At 43.7% G+C, this 18,777-nt stretch overlaps 1 protein-coding gene across 3 annotated transcripts in view; it reads right to left on the reverse strand.

Annotated features, from left to right (window-relative positions):
- LOC140208497 (NACHT, LRR and PYD domains-containing protein 3-like) overlaps positions 1–18,777 on the reverse strand; it is a 45,686-nt gene that overhangs the window by 15,052 nt on the left and 11,857 nt on the right. For all 3 annotated transcript variants that reach the window (XM_072277195.1, XM_072277193.1, XM_072277194.1), the window contains exons 2-3: positions 5,820–5,911; positions 3,937–4,103 (exon numbers count right to left, since the gene is read on the reverse strand). In XM_072277195.1, coding sequence (XP_072133296.1) covers positions 3,937–4,103; positions 5,820–5,829 — 177 coding nt within the window. In that variant the 5' untranslated portion in view covers positions 5,830–5,911. The remainder of the gene's footprint in view (positions 1–3,936; positions 4,104–5,819; positions 5,912–18,777) is intronic.

Consider the following 18,777-nt stretch of genomic DNA (forward strand, 5'->3'; position numbering starts at 1 on the left):
GAGGTACTTGATGAGTACAAGAAATGCAAGAGTTACTAAAGTAGGAAATCAAGAGGGTGAAAGTACGGCATGAGTTTGCTCTAGCAGACAAGGGAAAACAGATCCCCAAATCCTTCATGAAATATATTTGGAACAAAAATATACCAACGGACTAAATTGGTCCTCTTGAAGTTCAGAGTGGGCATTTGTGCATGAAGCCGAAGTAGGTGGGGGAGATTTAAAATTGATTTTTTGCAATTATATTTACTCAGGAGACATACCAGCGTCTTTAGAGTGAGGCAAAACAGCAGTGAGATCATGGACTCTATACAGATTACAGAGGAGGAGGTGGTTTCTGTCTTGAGTCAGATTAGGGGGGGTAAATCCCCAAGGTTTTCCTTCGTAATTGTCTGAGGTGAGTGCAGAGATTGCAGGTGCTCCAGTAAAGATATTTAGAACGTCAGATGTGGAAGTATTGGAGGGTAGATAATGTTGTTCTGGTGTTTGAAAAGGCTGTAAGAAAAAGCCAGGGAATTACAGGTTGATGAGCCTAACACCAGTGATGGTAAAGTTATTGGCAGGTATTCTGAGGGACTGGATATGAGTATTTGGATGGGTAAGGATTCATTAGGGATAGTCAACACTGATTTGTACCTGGTATATCCTGTCTAACCAGTCTTATGGTTTCTCGATGACGTTACCAAACGAGTAATGAAGGCAAGTGAGTGTATGTTGTATACATGGACTTCAGCGAGGCCTTTGACAAGGTCCTTCATGGCAGCCTGGTCAATAAGATTAAATTGCTTGGCATTCATGACATGGTAGTAAGTTAGTTTAGATATTGGATTCGTGTAGAAATTTGCTTGACTTACTGGCGGTCTTAGACCAGTGGTGTGCTTCAGGGATCTGTACTGGACCTGGTGTTGTATGTCATATACTGTATATAAATGCTCTGGATGACAATGTGGTACACAGAGTCAGCAAATCTGTGGATGACATCAACGTATTAATGGCGAGGAAGTTTATCAGAGCTTGCAGCGGGACCTGGAACAGCTGGAAAGAAGTGGAATGGAGTTCGGCAGATAGAATTTAATGAAGACAAGTGTGAAGTGTGCACTATTTGAGGCCAAGCCACGATAACATTAAGACATTGACTGGTTGGGCATTGAGCGGTGCGGTAAAAACAAGGTATCAGGGAATACCGATCCAAAATTTCTTAAAAGTTTTGTCAAAGGTAGATGTCCTGCTAAAAACTTTAGAATATGGGATTTCATAAATCAAAGTATTGAAGACAGAAGTTGGAATACTATGTCAAATTTGATCTTGCAGGGACTAATTGGGAGCAATGGGAGCACCTACCTCTCGGAACGATATCAATGTGATTGAACGAGTGCAGAAAAACAATACAAGGTTTTGTCAGGACTTGAGGGCCTGAGATATAGGGAAAGTTTGAATAGGTTAGGACTGTCATAGAGTGTAGGAGGACCAGAAGAGATGTGATAGAGGGAAAAAAGTTTATAAATTGTACAGATAAAGTAGATGCAAACAGGCATCTGTTACTGAGGTTGGGTGAGACCGGAATTAGAGGTCATGGATCAAGGAGGAAAGATGAAAGAAAATTTGAGGGAGAACTTCTTCCTCTGAAGCTGGTGAGAGTCCGGAACGAGCTGCCGTCGGAAGTGGTATATTTGCATTCGATTTGAACATTTAAAAACAAGTTGGATAAGTACATGAATGAGAGGGGTATGGATGCATCTAATCGGTGTGCAGATCAATGCGACTTGACATATAATAGGTCAGTGTGGACTTGATGGGCCGAAGAGCCTGTTGTTGTACTGTAGAGTTCGATGACTATGGCTAAGTCAAACTATGACAAGCTGTCTCATGTGGAATGTTAGGGATAGGAATAACGTGTGGCTCTTCACTAAAATTCAGTCTGGTAAGCATATAACTATATAACAATTACAGCAAGGAAACAGGTCATCTCGTACCTTCTAGTCCGTGCCGAACTCTTACTCTCACCTAGTCCCACCGACCTGCACTCAGTCCATTATCCTCCATTCTTTTCCTCTCCGAATAGCTATCCAATTTAACTTTAAATGACAACCACTTCTGCTGGAAGCTCGTTCCACACAGCTACCACTCTCTGAGTAAAGAAGTTCCCCCTCCTGTTACTCCTAAACTTTTGCCCTTTAACTCTCAACTCATGTCCTCTTGTTTGACTCTCCTCCACTCTCAATGGAAAAAAAGCCTATCCACGTCAACTCTATCTATCGCCCTCATAATTTTAAATACCTCTATCACGTCCCCCCTCAACCTTCTACGCTCCAAAGAATAAAGACCCAACTTGTTCAACCTTTCTCTGTAACCTAGGAGATGAAATCCAGGCAACATTCTAGTACTCTTTCAATTTTGTTGAGATAATTCGGTGACCAGAACTGTACACAATACTCCAAATTTGGCCTTACCAATGCCTTGTACAATTTCAACATTACATCCCGACTCCTATACTCAATGCTCTGATTTACAAAGGCCAGCATACCAAAAGTTTTCTTCACCACCCTATCAACATGAGATTCCAACTTCAGGAAACTATGCACCATTATTCATAGATCCCTCTGTTCTACTGCATTCTTCAATGCCCTATCATTTACCATGTATGTCCTATTTTGATTAGTCCTACCAAAATGTAGCATCTCACATTTATCAGCATTAAACTCCATCTGCCAGCTTTCAGCCCACTCTTCTAACTGGCCCAAATCTCTCTGCAAGCTTTGAAAACCTACTTCATTATCTACTGCTCCACCAATCTTAGTATCATCTGCATACTTACTGATCCAATTTACCACCCCATCATCCAGATCATTAATATATATGACAAACAACATTGGGCCTAGTACAGGTCCCTGAGGCACACCGCTGGACACCGGCCTCCAATCTGACAAATAGCTATCCACCACTGCTCTCTGGCATCTCCCATCTAGCCACTGCTGAATCTATTTTACTACTTAGATATTAATACCTGCCGATTGAACCTTCCTAACTAACCTTCCGTGTGGAACTTTGTCAAAGGCCTAACTGAAGTCCATATAGACAATATCCACCGCTTTACCCCATCAACTTTCCTAGCAACCTCTTCAAAAAATTCAGTAAGATTTGTCAAACATGACCTTCCACGCACAAATCCATGTTGACTGTCCCTAATCATACCCTGTCTATCCAGATAATTATATATACGAAGCTATAGGTGAATGCGCCCCAGTAACATGAGGACCATTAGAAAGGAGTTTCTTGGTAATTCTGTGTTAGCTGCAGTTCTTGGACTATTTTCAATCGTATTATTTTGCAGTTCCCAGTGTTAACAGTATATGCTGTAGCAATTAGAGACTCCAAATGGAACAGTGACAAGAAACAGAAGGTAACTGAACCATAAGGCATGTTGGGATATTGATCGAAAGCAAGAGCGTCAGTTGTTGAAAAGAGAGACGATATTCAGCACTGCCTGTTCAATTGACGATGGGGTTGAAGGTTGACTCGAGAATGATCTGAGAAATAAATCAGTATATATTAGATTTGTGGGAAGCCCGCGGGTAATGAAAAGATTCTGGTGAATGGCCATTAAGGTCGAGCATTGGGAACATGATGTGATGTCAGACTGAATGGTGTAAAGTGGTTCTCTGTCTACTTGCAATGTCCGTCAAGTATCACAGCACTAAAATCAGCTCTCAATCATTGTCTGTATCCTAACCTGTCTAAAAGTGAATGTGTTCAGAAAATTGGACAGAGGCTTATATTGGTAAATGAAGGTTCAGTGTTTCTGAAAACCAAAATTCTTTTCCTGATGCTCACCACAAGCATTGCAGGATTTTAATATCCCAGAGGTGCCGTTGCGCCCGTTCTGTCGGTCCGTGATTGATTCAGTAGAATCTACAGTTAGTCTATATCCCTCCCACTTACGTGATAGTCTCGCCCGGTGAAGTGATCCTCGGCCATTAACATGAAGCCGACTCCCTCCACACCCTCCTCAATCGCCTGCTCCAGTCGCTCCATGTAGAATCTCGTCAACAGGAACAGTTGGTGATCCTCACAATTTGACAGGAAGGTGGAGATTGCGGAGTTCAGATCTGTAGTCAGTCACAGAGCATAAAATAGTAGAGTGTACCATGTGTATGCGGACACGATGCCAATTTAAACCAATCCCATCTTCAGGAACATGGTCAATATCCCTCCGTTCCCGGCCTACTCATGAGTTCAAACGCCTCTCAGATGCTGCTGAGTATCTGTTTCCAGTCCCTCCCTCGGCTGCTCATTCCAGACACCGATCACTCTCTGTGGAAAACATGCGTCCTAAATCTCCTTTAAACTTTACCCCCTCACCTTAAACCTATTCACTCCAGTGCTTGATATTTGCACTGAGTCACAGACTATCGAAGTGTGCTGTGCCTCTCGTAAATTTATGAAATTCTCTGAGATAAGGCCTCAGACTCCGACACTCCAAAAAAGCAATCCAGGTTTGTTCGACCTCTCCTGGCAGCCAATATCCTGTAATCTGGGTAACTGATTATATTCTGTAATCGTGATGAAACTCGTCTGCACCCTCGCCAGACCCTCCACATTATTCTCATGATATGGCTACCATATTTGTGCACATTACCGAGACTGTCTCTTAACCAAAGTTTATCCAGTTACAGAACAACTTTAAAAAATACATACTCACACCTCAACCCGTCCTTAGCACGCTGCCAGTTATGTTGTCACTTTCAGGAAGCTATGCACATCCATCACAAGACCGGTCCATACATCAGCCTTCCTAATCGCCCCAGCATTCACTGCACACTTCGTTCGGGAACTTGACCTCCCAAGGTTCAAATCCTCGCATTTGCCCGAACTATCTGTACTTGGTGTCTCTCCGTTCATATTTCTAATTGGATGCTGAACATTTTGACAACAGTCCCAATTTACACAACTCCGCCGAGTCTGTAAATCAACGAATCAGTCCGCCTATGTGTTTCTATATATAGAATTATTTTGAGTAATAAGTTACTTACATCACATATGACGCATAGCGAGCCAGTGATCCTTGCGGAGACTACTGGTCACAGACCTTCGCCCAGAAGAATGCTCCTCCAGTCCTTCTCTATTTTATGTGTCCAAGACAACACTGAACTCAATGTACAAAGTCTCCGCTGAAGATTCCTCAACCCAGAACGTCTATTGTTCATTTCCCTCTATAGGTGCTGCCTGACCTGTGAGCTCCTCCATCATTGCGTGCGTTGCCCTCTCTACTTACCCTCTTGATTTACTTTAACCTTATTCACCAAGGACATTCATTGCCTCGGTAGCCTCTCCCAGATTCCCTGTTTAAAATTTCTCCTGTTCATTGCCCCCCGCACCCAGCCTGTTCTCCCACAATATAACATTCTTTAACTCGACAACAGAAAACAGACACCGGGAAACTTCCCTCATCTCCTTTGAGCAACAACCTGAAAATCCGGGAAGAATTCAGCATTGCCCTTCCTAAAGAAACATCTGTTTCTCTCACCGGCTGTCTGCTGCCTGGACTGTTACATTGCCCGCTGTTGTATTCCTCTCTGAGTTTCACCCACACCGACTGTATTTTCAGGAGCTCCTTCCCCTTCACTCAGGTGAAGATTTGCACAGAGTGATTCCCCACGCTGGGCCTGGTGAATTGTTCCAGTGCTCAAGGTCGCTTTACCAGTAGGATCAATGATGACAGTTTTTCTGCGCCCATTTAGCGCCTACGTTTATTCCTCTGAACATTTGACTACGCGTGTACCATGATGACAGAGTTTTAATGACAAAGAGTCCAGTGAACATACCTGTGTACATTCTGACTCTGACTGACGTTGGTTGATTGTCGGCTGCTTGTCTGCCGTCCGGGTGGAAGAAAGCACCACCTGCTGGCGATGATCTGAATTACACAAATAAAACAGAGTGAGTCAGTTACTCTGCCCTTCAAATTTAAAACACTTTGTGAGGTCGCTGCTCAGTCTCCTACATTCCAGGGAGTAAAGTCATAGAGTGGCCATCCTCCCTCCAGCACTGAGGACTGGGACAGCACACTCGCAAGTCTTCTCTGTACTCTTTCCACTTTAACCAAGTCTTTTCAAACATATAGCGGCTAGAACTATACTTCATACTGCAAACACAGTCTCACCAATGAATTATACAACGGCCCCATAGTGGTAACACAAGTCGTTACAGTTCGAACGACCCAGTTGCAATTCCCGCCGCTGCCAATCAGAGTTTGCAGGTTCTCGCCGTGATCGCATGGGTTTCCTCCAGGTGATCGGGCTACCCCAACCCCCAACCGTCTTAATGGTTAGTTGGTCATTGTAAATTGCCCTGTAAGAAGACTAGGATCAAATTGGGGGACTAAATGAGCAGCGTGTCTCACTGTATCTCAATAAACAAAATAAATTAAATAATGTCCTAACTCCTGCACTCAGCACCCTAACTGTTGAAGGACGGCGTGGTAAACATCTCTTCACCACCCCGTGTCACCGCCTTGAGCGAACTGTGCACTTAGACTCCTCGGTCCCTCTGTCCTACGACAATCTCAGACCATTAGCTGCAATATTGCAATATTCAGAATGAAACTGAAGAGTGCCAGGAAAACCAACGTACCAGCAAAGTTTGATGGTGATAGCATCCCTCAAAAATAAGCAGTGGAGGTGAAGAACAGATTCATGGATTAAAGCCGGTAGAGGGAAAACCAGAAGAGCTATGGAGAGAAGCAAGGAGCATTTCACAAGAGGTGCCAACAAAAAGTATTGCAAACAAAAAAAAGATCAGGAAAGCAAAATAGATTCCTGTGGAAGCTGAGCAGCGAAAAGAAGAGAAGTGAAGGACAATGGAGATTGAAACAAACACCTCCAAATAAACACAACGTTCAATAAGATAGAAAGGAGAAGTAAGGAAACATACTTAAAGGAGCAATGCAAAGAAGCTGAAGAATCCAACAGAATTGGAAAAAGAAAAACAAGAGATCTATTCAAGACGATTAGAGAAATCAAAGGAACATTTCATGCAAAAATAACTATAGTAAAAGACAAAGAAGCCCTTACAGCAGAAGACATCAAAAAGAGATGGCAGAAATATACTGAAGAATTGTACAGGAAATATCCCAACAGGAAGACACCTGCCGTGACTCCCTCGACGATATAGGGCCGGACATTCTGGAAAGTGAAGTCGAATGGGCGATAGAAAACGTTGCTAATAATAAGGCTACAGGATGTGACAGGAGTCCAGTTGAATTGTTTAAAACTTTCAAAGGTGATGATGTAAAAGTGTTGCATGCAATTTGCCAGCAGATCTGGAAAACCTAGCAGTGGCCTTTAGACTGTAAAAAAGAAAACGGTTTATATCCCAATTCCCAAGGACCAGCAGGCTCCGGGACAGCTTCTTCTACCAGGCCATCAGACTAATTAATTCACGCTGATTTGAGTATACTCTATATTGTATGGACTGTTCAATTTACTACAAATTATTATAAATTAATTTGATTGCACGTTGCACATTTCGACCGAGACATAATGTAAAGATTTTTAATCCTCAAGTATGTGAAGGATGTAAGAAATCAATTCTATCTAGTTCAATTCAATTCAAACTTGCTAATCGTGCCATACATACAAATCAATGGCATGAATAATGAATTTTAGAGGTCTCGACACTGACACACACATCCCACTCGTCACAGGCCTCCATTCGCTAAAACCAGCTTCAATCATCTCCCTCTGCTTCCTGTTCTCGAGCCCAGTGTGAATCCACCTCGCCAGCTCCCCGTGAATCCAACGTGACCGAACCTTCCAGATCAGCTGCCATGTGGGATCTTGCTACGGACTTTACCAAAGTTCAGAAGAACAACATCACTGGCCTAATTCACCAAACTCCCTAGTTAACTCTTAAATAATCTCCAAAAATACTTGATAGATATGTTGTCCTGTTGGGCAGTGGAGACGGTGATTTCCCCATAACCCATGTCCAACCGCCCGAGACTTCAGGTTCACTGCGGACTGAGAAAATTCCGATCCCGGCTGTCGAATTACCAACCTGGACTGAAGCCCGTATACTGCCAGTTCCATATCATCAGAGTCACCAGCCCAATATTATCACCCATACAAAGACGCTTTGATGCCGGCGATTTGCTGTGGGTGTTCCTGCCATTTCCGATTCACAAACTAAGGTGGAACTGGAACCTCATGACCCTCTGCCGGGGCCGGGGCTCCGGCTGGTTCCCCGGTCTGTATGGAGGATGCGGATACACTTCAACCTGTCCCCAGCAGCTAAACCAAACACATTTGATTACAATCTTCTTGCTGTGTGGGATCTCGCCCGGCATAGCTGGCTGCCATGTTTCCTGCAGTGTAGCAGGAATAAAATGTAAAATTATAAAGTAGAAAATGCTGGGAACTCAGTAGATCAGACTACATCTCTGAAAGGACAAATGGTGGGAGACCCAGTTTCAGAAATGAGACTGTGCAAGGTGCTGCCGATCTGCTGAGCGTTTCCAGTATTTTCTCCTCCTTACTTTAAATTTCCTGCAACTGTAGTATTCTCTCCCTCTTCATTTTAATGCACAGATAGTAACTGATTGTAAAATATCAGCAACACCCTAAACTTTAAATGCCACCCCATCCCAACCCATTTGTTAGTTCCTCAGTTCATCCTGACCCTGGTGTAATACATCCCATACAGTCAATGCTCACAGCATCCTTTCCTCCCACTGTCACTCTGTTACATTTGCTCCTGAGGCCACTGTCTCTACGCTGAGAGCCGGTGACCACAGAGCGATAAAAAGTACAACACTTGCTGCAGCTCTGACGGGCTGTTACCCTGGAAACGGATGACGTGGCTCACTGCAAAAAAAAAAACAGAAAAAGAAAATAATAAACCCAACATCAGATTCTATGAGTTCCATTCTGTCAAAGATTAACACGGCATCCAGTTTGTAACAGTGAATCTAAAATTGAAATGGCTGCTTTTACCCTGCCATGTGCTGTGTTGAATTAAACCTCTGGTAGTCCTAACTATCAAAAAAAAAATCCTGGAAAAGATGCCAAAAAAAACTTCACAATGATGGCAAAGTTTGAAAGAGAGATTCCTGAAATGTATCATTGCGGCAATGGGATACAGGCTGGACAGATGTTGAACAAGATGGTAGATATTTATCATTGATGTGGTAGGGTACAGGCTGGACAGAGATTGAACAAGAAGGTTGATATTTTTTCACTCAGGTTGTAGGACACAGGCTGGACAGAGGTGGAACAAAATGGTTGATATATATCACTGAGGTGGTGGGATACAGGCTGGAGAGAGGTTGAACAAGATTGTTGATAAATGTCACTGAGGTGATGGGATGCAGGCTGGGCAGAGATTGAACAAGACGGTCGATATATATCATTGAGGTTGTAGGATACAGGCTGGACAGCGGTTGAACAAGATGTTTGATATATGCCACTGAGGTGATGGGATGCAGGCTGGACAGAAGTTGAACCAGTTGGGCAGGGGGTGAGTAGATAGAGCCGGATGGGAGAAGGGTATCATGGCCGATCTCTGATGGTCCTCCAGCAATACGCAGATCCTGAAATAATAGTACGCACTAGTAGATAACAGATTCCAATATAACAAAGCCAGAACAAACAATAAGAACTTTGGTGTATGCCCTTTTCTACTTCACACACTTTATCAATTCACCGCAGAAAGTATCCCATCCCGGTACTTCACATCTTCACACGGCTACTGCTCTTCCTTTAACGGAATGAAATAGCGGAGAACTGTGGACACAGCTGAGCACATCACAGAAACCAACCTCCCCTCCATGGACTCAGTCTACACTTCCCACCGCCTCAGTAAAGCAGCCAACATAATGAAAGATCACCACAACCTCGAACATTCTCACTTCTCACCCTCCCACTGGGGCGAAGATAAAATAAAACAGAAACATACCACCCAGGCTCAGGGATGGTGTCCATTCGGCTGTGATAAGCGAACTGAATGTTCCCCAGCGGGATGAGATGGAGCTCACAGTCTAAATCGATCTGACCTTGCACCACATATCTACCGGCACTGCACTTTCTCTGTAACCAGAATGAGTTGTCACACTCTGGTATCGTTTTACCTCAATGTACTGCTGTAATGTATTGATCTGTGTGGTTAATACCGAAGAAACGATTTTCACTGTACCTCTGTACATGTAAAACAAAATAAAGATTCCCCATTTTATTCATGTGGGAATATTAGACAGCCCGGGTTGCTCCTTCGGAAATTCTGGAGGGAATGTACACAATTCCGAGAAACCCGGATAAATGAACAAGACATAATTCTCTCATTACTAGGGACACTTATCGGAAAACACTGTCAGCATTTTGGCAAGATGTAGTCATGGAAACAAGATGGAAATAAACTTCCCAGTCCCCCGAGAGGACGTGAGAGATCTGGATCTCACTGTCCTGTCTGAACGGGGAAAGATGAAACTACTCATACACGTGATTCAGTGTCCCGAGGGTGCGATTTCTCTGTTTAACCCTCGTGTCTGCAAGAACACAACAGACCGAACGGCCGCTTCCGGTGGGCTGGAGTTATGTAAAACTACTATCGACACCAGGCATCGATCATGGTGAAGTTTGGATCCGATTCCGGGCCGGGTGACGGAGGTAAAATCTGAACAAAGCCTACATAATTGTTACGGTAATTACCATATTTAAACGCGAGAAAGCTTGCAAACGCTGGAAATCCAAACAATACACACAAAATGCTGGAGGAACTCAGCATAACAGGCAGTATCTATGGAAAAGAGTAAACAGTCAACATTTTGGGCCACGAGCCTTTTTTCATTCCTGAGGAGGAGGGGAAGTGATCTGAATAAAAAGGTCGGGGAGGGGAACGAGGCGAGCTGGAAGGTGATCGGTGAGGTCAAGTGATGGACAGGTCAAGGGCTGGAGAATAAAGAATAGGAGATTTGGCAATGGGAGAAAGGGAAAGAGGGGACCCAGGGGGAAGTAATAGGCTGGTGAGCAGAAATGAAAGTTCAGAGTGGGGAATAGAGAAGTGGGTGGGGGGTATTTGTTTACTGGAAGGATAATTCAGTCGGGTTGGAGGGAACCCAGACTGAATATAAGGTGCTGCTCCTCCACCCCGAGGACGGTCTCATCTCGGCACAAGAGGAGGCCATCGATCGAGACGTCGGAATGGGAATCAGAATTAAAATGTTTGGCCACTGCGAAGTCCCCCTTGTGGCAGATGATACAGAGATGCTCAACAAAACGGTCTCCCAATTTGTGGCGGGTCTCACCAATGTAAATGAGTCCGCATCGGGAGCACGGGACACAATAGGTGACCCCAGCAGATTCGCAGGTGAAGTGTTGCCTCACCTGGAAGGACTGTTTTGTGTCTGAATGGAGGTGAGGGAGGGGGTGTCCAGGTAGGTGTAGCACTCAGGCCGCTTGCAGGAATCAGTGACTGGAGAGAGATTAGAGAGGAGGGATGAATGAACAAGGGAATTGTTGAGAGAGTGGTCCCTGTTGAAAGAAGGAGGCGGGGTGCGAGCGAGGAAGGTAAAGATATGTTTAGTTGTAATATCTCTGTGGAGAACAGTACCAGTTCCGTAATCCTGGAGTCGCATTCTAGGATTATAGCCCAAGCAACAACACTCCCAGGACTCTTTCCTGCTGGTAGTATTCAGCAGTGTCTCGTCTAATCCCAGTTCTGAAACTCACACTCCCCTCCATCCCATAACAGAACTGGAATCTGATGATGCTTTAACCGGGCGGGGAACCCGGGCCGTGGGTCAGCAGCGCCTGGCAATATATCTTAACTTGTCTCCAGCAGGTACGTTGAGCACATATGTTTATTATCTTATTGCGGAGCGCGACCTGGATCAGTGCAATTCGCCGCCACATCTCCCATGGTGAAACAATAAGAAAATTCCTTTAATATAAAAATGAAAATAAATCACTGGAAACTCAGTACAGGTTGTTGTGTTTTTGATGCACAAACATTACTGACTGCAAGTTGTTTGTGGCATCCTGAAGAGATTTGCATAAATGCAATCCCTACATTCATTTGTTATCTCTTTATTGCAATATAAACTCCAGACAGTGAATGCTCAAGGCATCCTTGCATCCACTCGGACTCCTGAGGTCACTGTCTCTCCGCTGAGGGGCGGTGACCAGAGAGTGATAAAAATGTTCAACACCCCTTGCAGTTCTGGTGGGTGTTGCCCTGGTGATGGGGGAAGTGGTTCAGCAGAACTAACTGAAAATAGGAAATAAGGAACAACTCACATGCTCCAAGTTTCATTATGACAAAGATGAATACTGAGCTCTCAGTCATTTTGTAATGGGGAAGCTGAAATTCCAGTGGCTGTTTTAACCCTATCTCGAGGTGCATCCAGTAAATCTGTTGGTATTTCCACCTCTACAAAACTTCCAGCAGTACAGAAGCTAGTTCCAAAATCAAAACACATTGTAGGATGCGGCCTATCTGCTCCACATGGCAACTATGGGATATTTACAAAAGATATCACAGAATACATTGTGGTGATAACCATAAAGTTTACTTCTTTGTTCCATCAAGTGGTTAAAATTCCATCACATTCTTGTGTCTGCAAATAGCTTATATCTATGATCAACCCCAGACATTGATACAGGTTCAATTCAGATGCTGCTATTGGACAGAATGATGGAAAGGAAGGTACCCAGATACAATTGAATAGATTGAGATTGTGACATCAGTTACAAGACTCCCTTACTGTTGAATACATCTTGTCCCTATCCACTCTATCTAGACCTCAGGATTTCATTGAGGTTCCTGTTCCGAGAGTCACCACCCCTCCATTGAGAACAGGCCCAGAAACACCAAGTGCTCCTCATACATAAAACTTTTCATTCCAGAATCACTCTTGTGAACTTTGTAAACAACAACTGTAATGGGCACTTTTCCACGGATACAGACAATTTGGTGGCGGAATAATTTATTGAGCCAAATATTTCTCACTGCCGAATTAACTGTTAGAAAAGATCAGCGTGGTATCTAGACAAGGAACCGAAGGGGATGGAGTGGATATTCAATGACTTTTGTATGTCTGTATTTACTTGGGAGAGAGATACAGAGAATATAGAAATCCAGAAAAGTTAGTCTTTTTGTAGATTATATACGGATTACAGAACAGATTACAGAGGTGAACGCTGTGCCAGTTCCCATCCCAGGCTTATAGCCCAAGCACCAACACTCCCAAGACGTCTAATCCCAGTTCTAAACTTAACACTCCTCTCCATCCCATAATAGACCTAGAAGCTGATGATGCTTTAACTGGGCGGGGAACCCGGACCATGGGTCACCAGTGGGTGGGAACATATTTTAACTTGTCTTCAGCAGGTGAGTTGAGCACATATGTTTATTGTCCTATTGCGGAGCGGGACTTGGATCAATGCAATTCGCCGCCACATCTCCCATAGTGAAACAATAAGAAAATGCTTTTAATATAAAATTGAAAATAAATCACTGGAAACTCAGTACAGGTTTTTGTCATTGTGAATCACAAATATTGCTGACTGCAAGATGTTTGTGACATTCTGAAGATATTTGCATAAATGCAATCCCTGCATTAATTCTTTATCTCTTTATTGCAATAGAAACATCATATATTCCGTACAGTGAATGCTCAAGGCATCCAGACATCCACCCCGGTTTCTGAGGTCACTGAGGGGCGGTGACCAGAGAGTGATAAAAATGCTCAACACTCCTTGCAGCTCTGGCGGGTGTTACCCTGGTGATGGGGGAAGTGGATCAGCAGAACTAACTGAAAATAGGAAATAAGGAACAACTCACATGCTCTGAGTTTCATGATGACAAAGATGAATACTGAACCCTCAGCCATTTTGTAATGGGGAAGCTAAAATTTCAGTGGCTGTTTTAACCCTATCTCGAGGCGTATCCAGTAAATCTGTTGGTATTTCCATCCCTACAGAACTTCCTGCAGTGCAGAAGCTGTTCCAAAATCAAAACATGTTATTTGATGCGACCTATCCGGTCCAAATGGCAACTATGGGATATTTAAAAAAAAATATCACAGAATAGATTGTGGTGATAACCATAAAGTTTACTTCTTTGTTTGATTAAGTGGTTAAAGTTCCATCATATTCTTGTGTCTGCAAATAGCTTATATCTATGATCAACCCCAGGCATTGATACAGGTTCAATTCAGATACTGCTACTGGACAGAATGATGGAAGGGAAGGTACACAGATACAATTGAATAGATTGAAATTGTGACCTTAGTTACTAGACTCCCCTACTGTTGAATACTGTTGACCCTATTCACTCTATCTAGACCTCAGGATTTCATTGAGGTTCCTGTTCCGAGAGTCACCACCCCTCCATTGAGAACAGGCCCAGAGACACCAATTGCTCCTCATACATAAAGGTTTTCATTCCAGAATCACTTTTCTCAACTTTGTAAATAACAACTGTAATGGGCACATTTCCATGGATACAGACAATTTGGTGGCGGAATAGTTTATTGAGCCAAATGTATTGTTTCTTACTGCCCAATTAACTGTCAAAAAAGATTAGCGTGCTATCTAGCCAAGGAACCGAATGGGATAGGGTAGATCTTCAATGTTTTTGTTTGCCTGTATTTACTTCGGAGACAGATACAGAGACTATAGAAATCTGGAAATGTTAGCCTTGTTATGGATTGTATACAGATTACAGAACAAGTGCTTGCTGAATTAGAATGGATAAATCCCCAGGGCCTGACAAGGTGTTCCCTCAGACCCTGTGGGAGGTCAGTGCAGAAACTGCTCGAAATCTGGCAGAGACATGTAAAATGCACAGAGCTGTGGGTGATATGCCAGAAGATGGGAGGAGAGCTGGTTTTCCACAATTGTGTTAGAAAGGCTCGAAGGGATACAATATGCACGCGATCCTGACATCAGTCTTGGGTATGTCCTTGGAAGGTATTTTACGAAATGGAATTGATAGTATTTCGAAAGACTGGGCTTATTGATCAGACTGGCAGGTCATGTCTAATCAAATTATTCTGCATGGAAGGCTGGTCCAAAAGGGAAAGGTGCGTAGGGTCAAGTAGAAGACAGAGATTGCAGATGGTTGTCTCTCTGAATATAGGCTGAGACTCGCCAGGTGCTGCAGGGAAAGCGACTGGGTGCTTGGCACTGATAGTAATGATAGAGAATACCGATGAAAATATGGCAAACGAGAGCAGCAAATAAGTGGATTATACCGAGATGGGATGTAATAGACAGTGAAGAAATTGTCTGTAAAATAATAATACATTTCCCAGTTTAGTTGTGTGGAGATAATGGACAAGCTGGGCCAAAAATAATTTTAAAAAGGTGCAAGGAGACTTGGGAGAGTTTGTGTAGTTTCCTACATATTAATATACAGGCTGAGCCGGTGGTGAAGAAAGCAAATGCGATCTCTGCATTCATTTCAAGAGGACTGTAATATAAAAGGAATGATGAACTCTTGAGAATTTATGAAGTCCTGATTATGCAACATATAGAATCATAGAAAACATACAGCACAGTACAGGCCCTTTGGCCCACCAAGCTCTGCCGAACATATACCTTGGAACTACCTCGGCTTTGCCCAAAGCCCTCTATTTTTCTAAGCTCCATGTAGCCATCCAGGAATCTCTTAAAAGACCCTATCGTTTCTGCGACCACCACCGCTGCCGGCAGCCCATTCCACGTACTCACCACTCTCTACGTAAAAACCTTACCCGTGACATCTCCTCTGTATGTGCTTCCAAGCACCTTGAAATAAGCCCTCTCGTGCGAGCCCTTTCAGCCCTGGGGAAAAGCCTCTGACTATCCACACGATCAATGCCTCTCATTATCTTATACACCTCTATCAGGTCACCGCTCAACCGCTGTCGCTCCAAGGAGAAAAGGCCGAGTTCACTCCACCTATTCTCACAAAGTGTGCTCCCAAATCCAGGCAACATCCCTGTAATTCTCTTCTGCATCCTTTCTATGATATCCACGTCCTTCCCATAGTAAGGCGACTAAAATTGAACACAGTACTTCAAGTGGGGTCTGACAAGGGTCCAGTATATCTGCAACATTACCTCTCGGCTCTTAAACTCAATCCCGTGATTGATGTAGACCAATGCATGGTATGCCTTCTTAACCACAGAGTCAACCTGCGTCGGAGTTTTGAGTGACCTATGGACTCCAGACCCCAAGATCACTCTGATCCTCCACACTGCCGGAGTCTTAACATTAATGCAATATTCTTCCATTATATTTGACGTACCAAAATGAACCACCTCACACTTATTGGGTTGAACTATATCTGCCACTTCTCAGCCCAGTTTTGCATCCTATCACTGTCCCGCTCTAACCTCTGACAGTCCTCCACACTATCCACAACACCACCAACCTTTGTGTCATCAGCAAATTTATCATCCCTCCACTTCCTCATGCAGGTCATTCATTAAAATCGCACAGAGTAGGTGTCCCAGAACAGATCCCTGAGGCACATCACAGGTCACCGGCCTTCATGTAGAATATGACCGTCTACAATCACCCTTTGCCTTCTGTGGACAAACCAGTTCTGGATCCACAAAGCAATGTCCCCGTGGTTCTCATGTCTCGTTACTTTCTCAATAAGCCTTGCATGGGGTACCTCATCAAATGCCTTGCTAAAATCCATGTACAATACATCTGCTGCTCTACCTTAATCAATGTGTTTAGTCACACCCTCAGGAAATTCAATCAGGCTCCGAAGGCACGATCTGCCTTTGACAAAGCCATGCTGACTATTCTTAAACATATTATGCCTCTCCAAATGTTCATAAATCCTGCCTCTCAGGATCTTCTCCATCAACTTACCAACCACTGAGGTAAGACTCACTGTTGTATAATTTCCTGGTCTATCTCTACTCCCTTTCTTGAATAAAGGAACAACATCCGCAACCCTCCAACCTCCGGAACCTCTCCCGTCTTCGTTGATGATGCAAAGACCATTTCAAGAGGCTGAGCAATCCATTCCCTCGCTTCAAACAGTAGCCTGGGATACATCCCGTCCGGACCCGGTGACTTATCCAAGTTGATGCTTTCTAAAAGCTCCAGCACATCCCCTTTCTTAATATCTATATTCTCAGGCTTTTCAGTCCACTGCAAGTCATACGTATAATCTCCAAGATCTTTTTCCACAGTGAATACTGAAGCAAAGTATTCATTAATTACCTCTGCTATTTCCTCCGGTTCCATACACACATTTCTATTGTCACAATTGATTGGTCCTATTCTCTCACATCTTATCCTCTTGCTCTTCACATACTTGTAGAATGCCTTGGGGTTTTTCTTAATCCTGTCTGCCAAGGCCTTCTCATAGCCCTTCTAGCTCTTCGAATTTCATTCTTCAGCTCATACCTGCTAGCCTTATAATCTTCCATATTCATATCATGACCAAGTTTATGGAACCTTTCGTAAGCTCTTCTTTTCTTCTTGACTCGATTTACAACAGCCTTTGTACACTACGCACCTTGTCCCCTACCATTCTTTCCATGTCTCATTGGAATGTACCTACTCAGAACCCCACGCAAATATCCCCTGAACATTTGCCACATTTCTTCCGTACATTTCACTGAGAACATCTGTTTCCAATTTATGCTTCCAAGTTTTGCCTGATAGCCTCGTTTTTCCCCTTACTCCAATTAAACTTTTCTCTAACATTATCTGTTCCCAACCCTCTCCAATGCTGTGGTAAAGGAGATAGAACTGTGATCACTATCTCCAAAATGCTCTCCCACTGAGACACCCGACACCAGACCATTTCCCAATTCCAGATCAAGTACAGCCCCTCCTCGTGTAGGCTTATCTACATACTGTGTCAAGAAACCCTCCTGGACACACAGATCAAACTCTACCCCATCTAAACCCCTCACTCTAGGGAGATGCCAATCAATATTTGGGAAATTAAAATCTCCCACAACAACCCTGTTATTATTTTTGCTTTCCAGAATCTGCCTCCCTATCTGCTCCTCCATTTCCCTGTTATTATTGGGTGGTCTATAAAAACACCCAGTAGAGTTATTGTCCCCTTCCTGTTCCTAAGTTCCTCCCACAGAGACTCCGTAGACAACCCTTCATGACTTCGTCCTTTTCTGCAGCCGTGACCCTCTCTCTGATCTGCAGTTCCACGCCCCCACCTCTTTTGTCTCCCTCCCTATCCTTTCTGAAACATGTAAATTCACGCCCTTGAGGTAGCCATCCCTGCCCCTGCACCATCCACGTCTCTGTAATAGCCATAACATCATAGCTCCAAATGTTAATCCATGTACTAAGCTCATCCGCTTTATTCATGATACTCCTCGCATTAAAATAGACACAACTCAAACCATCGGACTGAGCGTGTCCCTTGTCTATCACCTGCCTATCCTCCCTATCTCACTGTCTCCAAGCTTTTTCTATTGTGCGCCAACCTCCCTTTCCTCCGTCACTTAGAGTATTGTGCGCAGGTTTGGGCCCCTAACATGAGAAAGGATGCGTTAGAAATAGAGAGGGTTAAAAGGAGGTTCAGGAAAATGTTTCAACATTTGATTCCAAAGAGCAAGATCCCGTGATGTTATGTTCTATCTCCCTTCGTCCATACGATGTCGGAGGAGAATTAGGCCATTTGGCCTTTCGAGTCTGCTCCGCACTTTCTTCATTGCTGATCCAATTTTCCTGACATTCCCAATCTCCTGCCTTCTCAGCACATAGTTTCATACCCTGACCAATAAAGAACCTAATAACCTCCGTCTTA

The sequence above is a fragment of the Mobula birostris genome, chromosome 13, assembly GCF_030028105.1.
Source record: "Mobula birostris isolate sMobBir1 chromosome 13, sMobBir1.hap1, whole genome shotgun sequence".
Lineage (NCBI taxonomy): Eukaryota > Metazoa > Chordata > Chondrichthyes > Myliobatiformes > Myliobatidae > Mobula > Mobula birostris.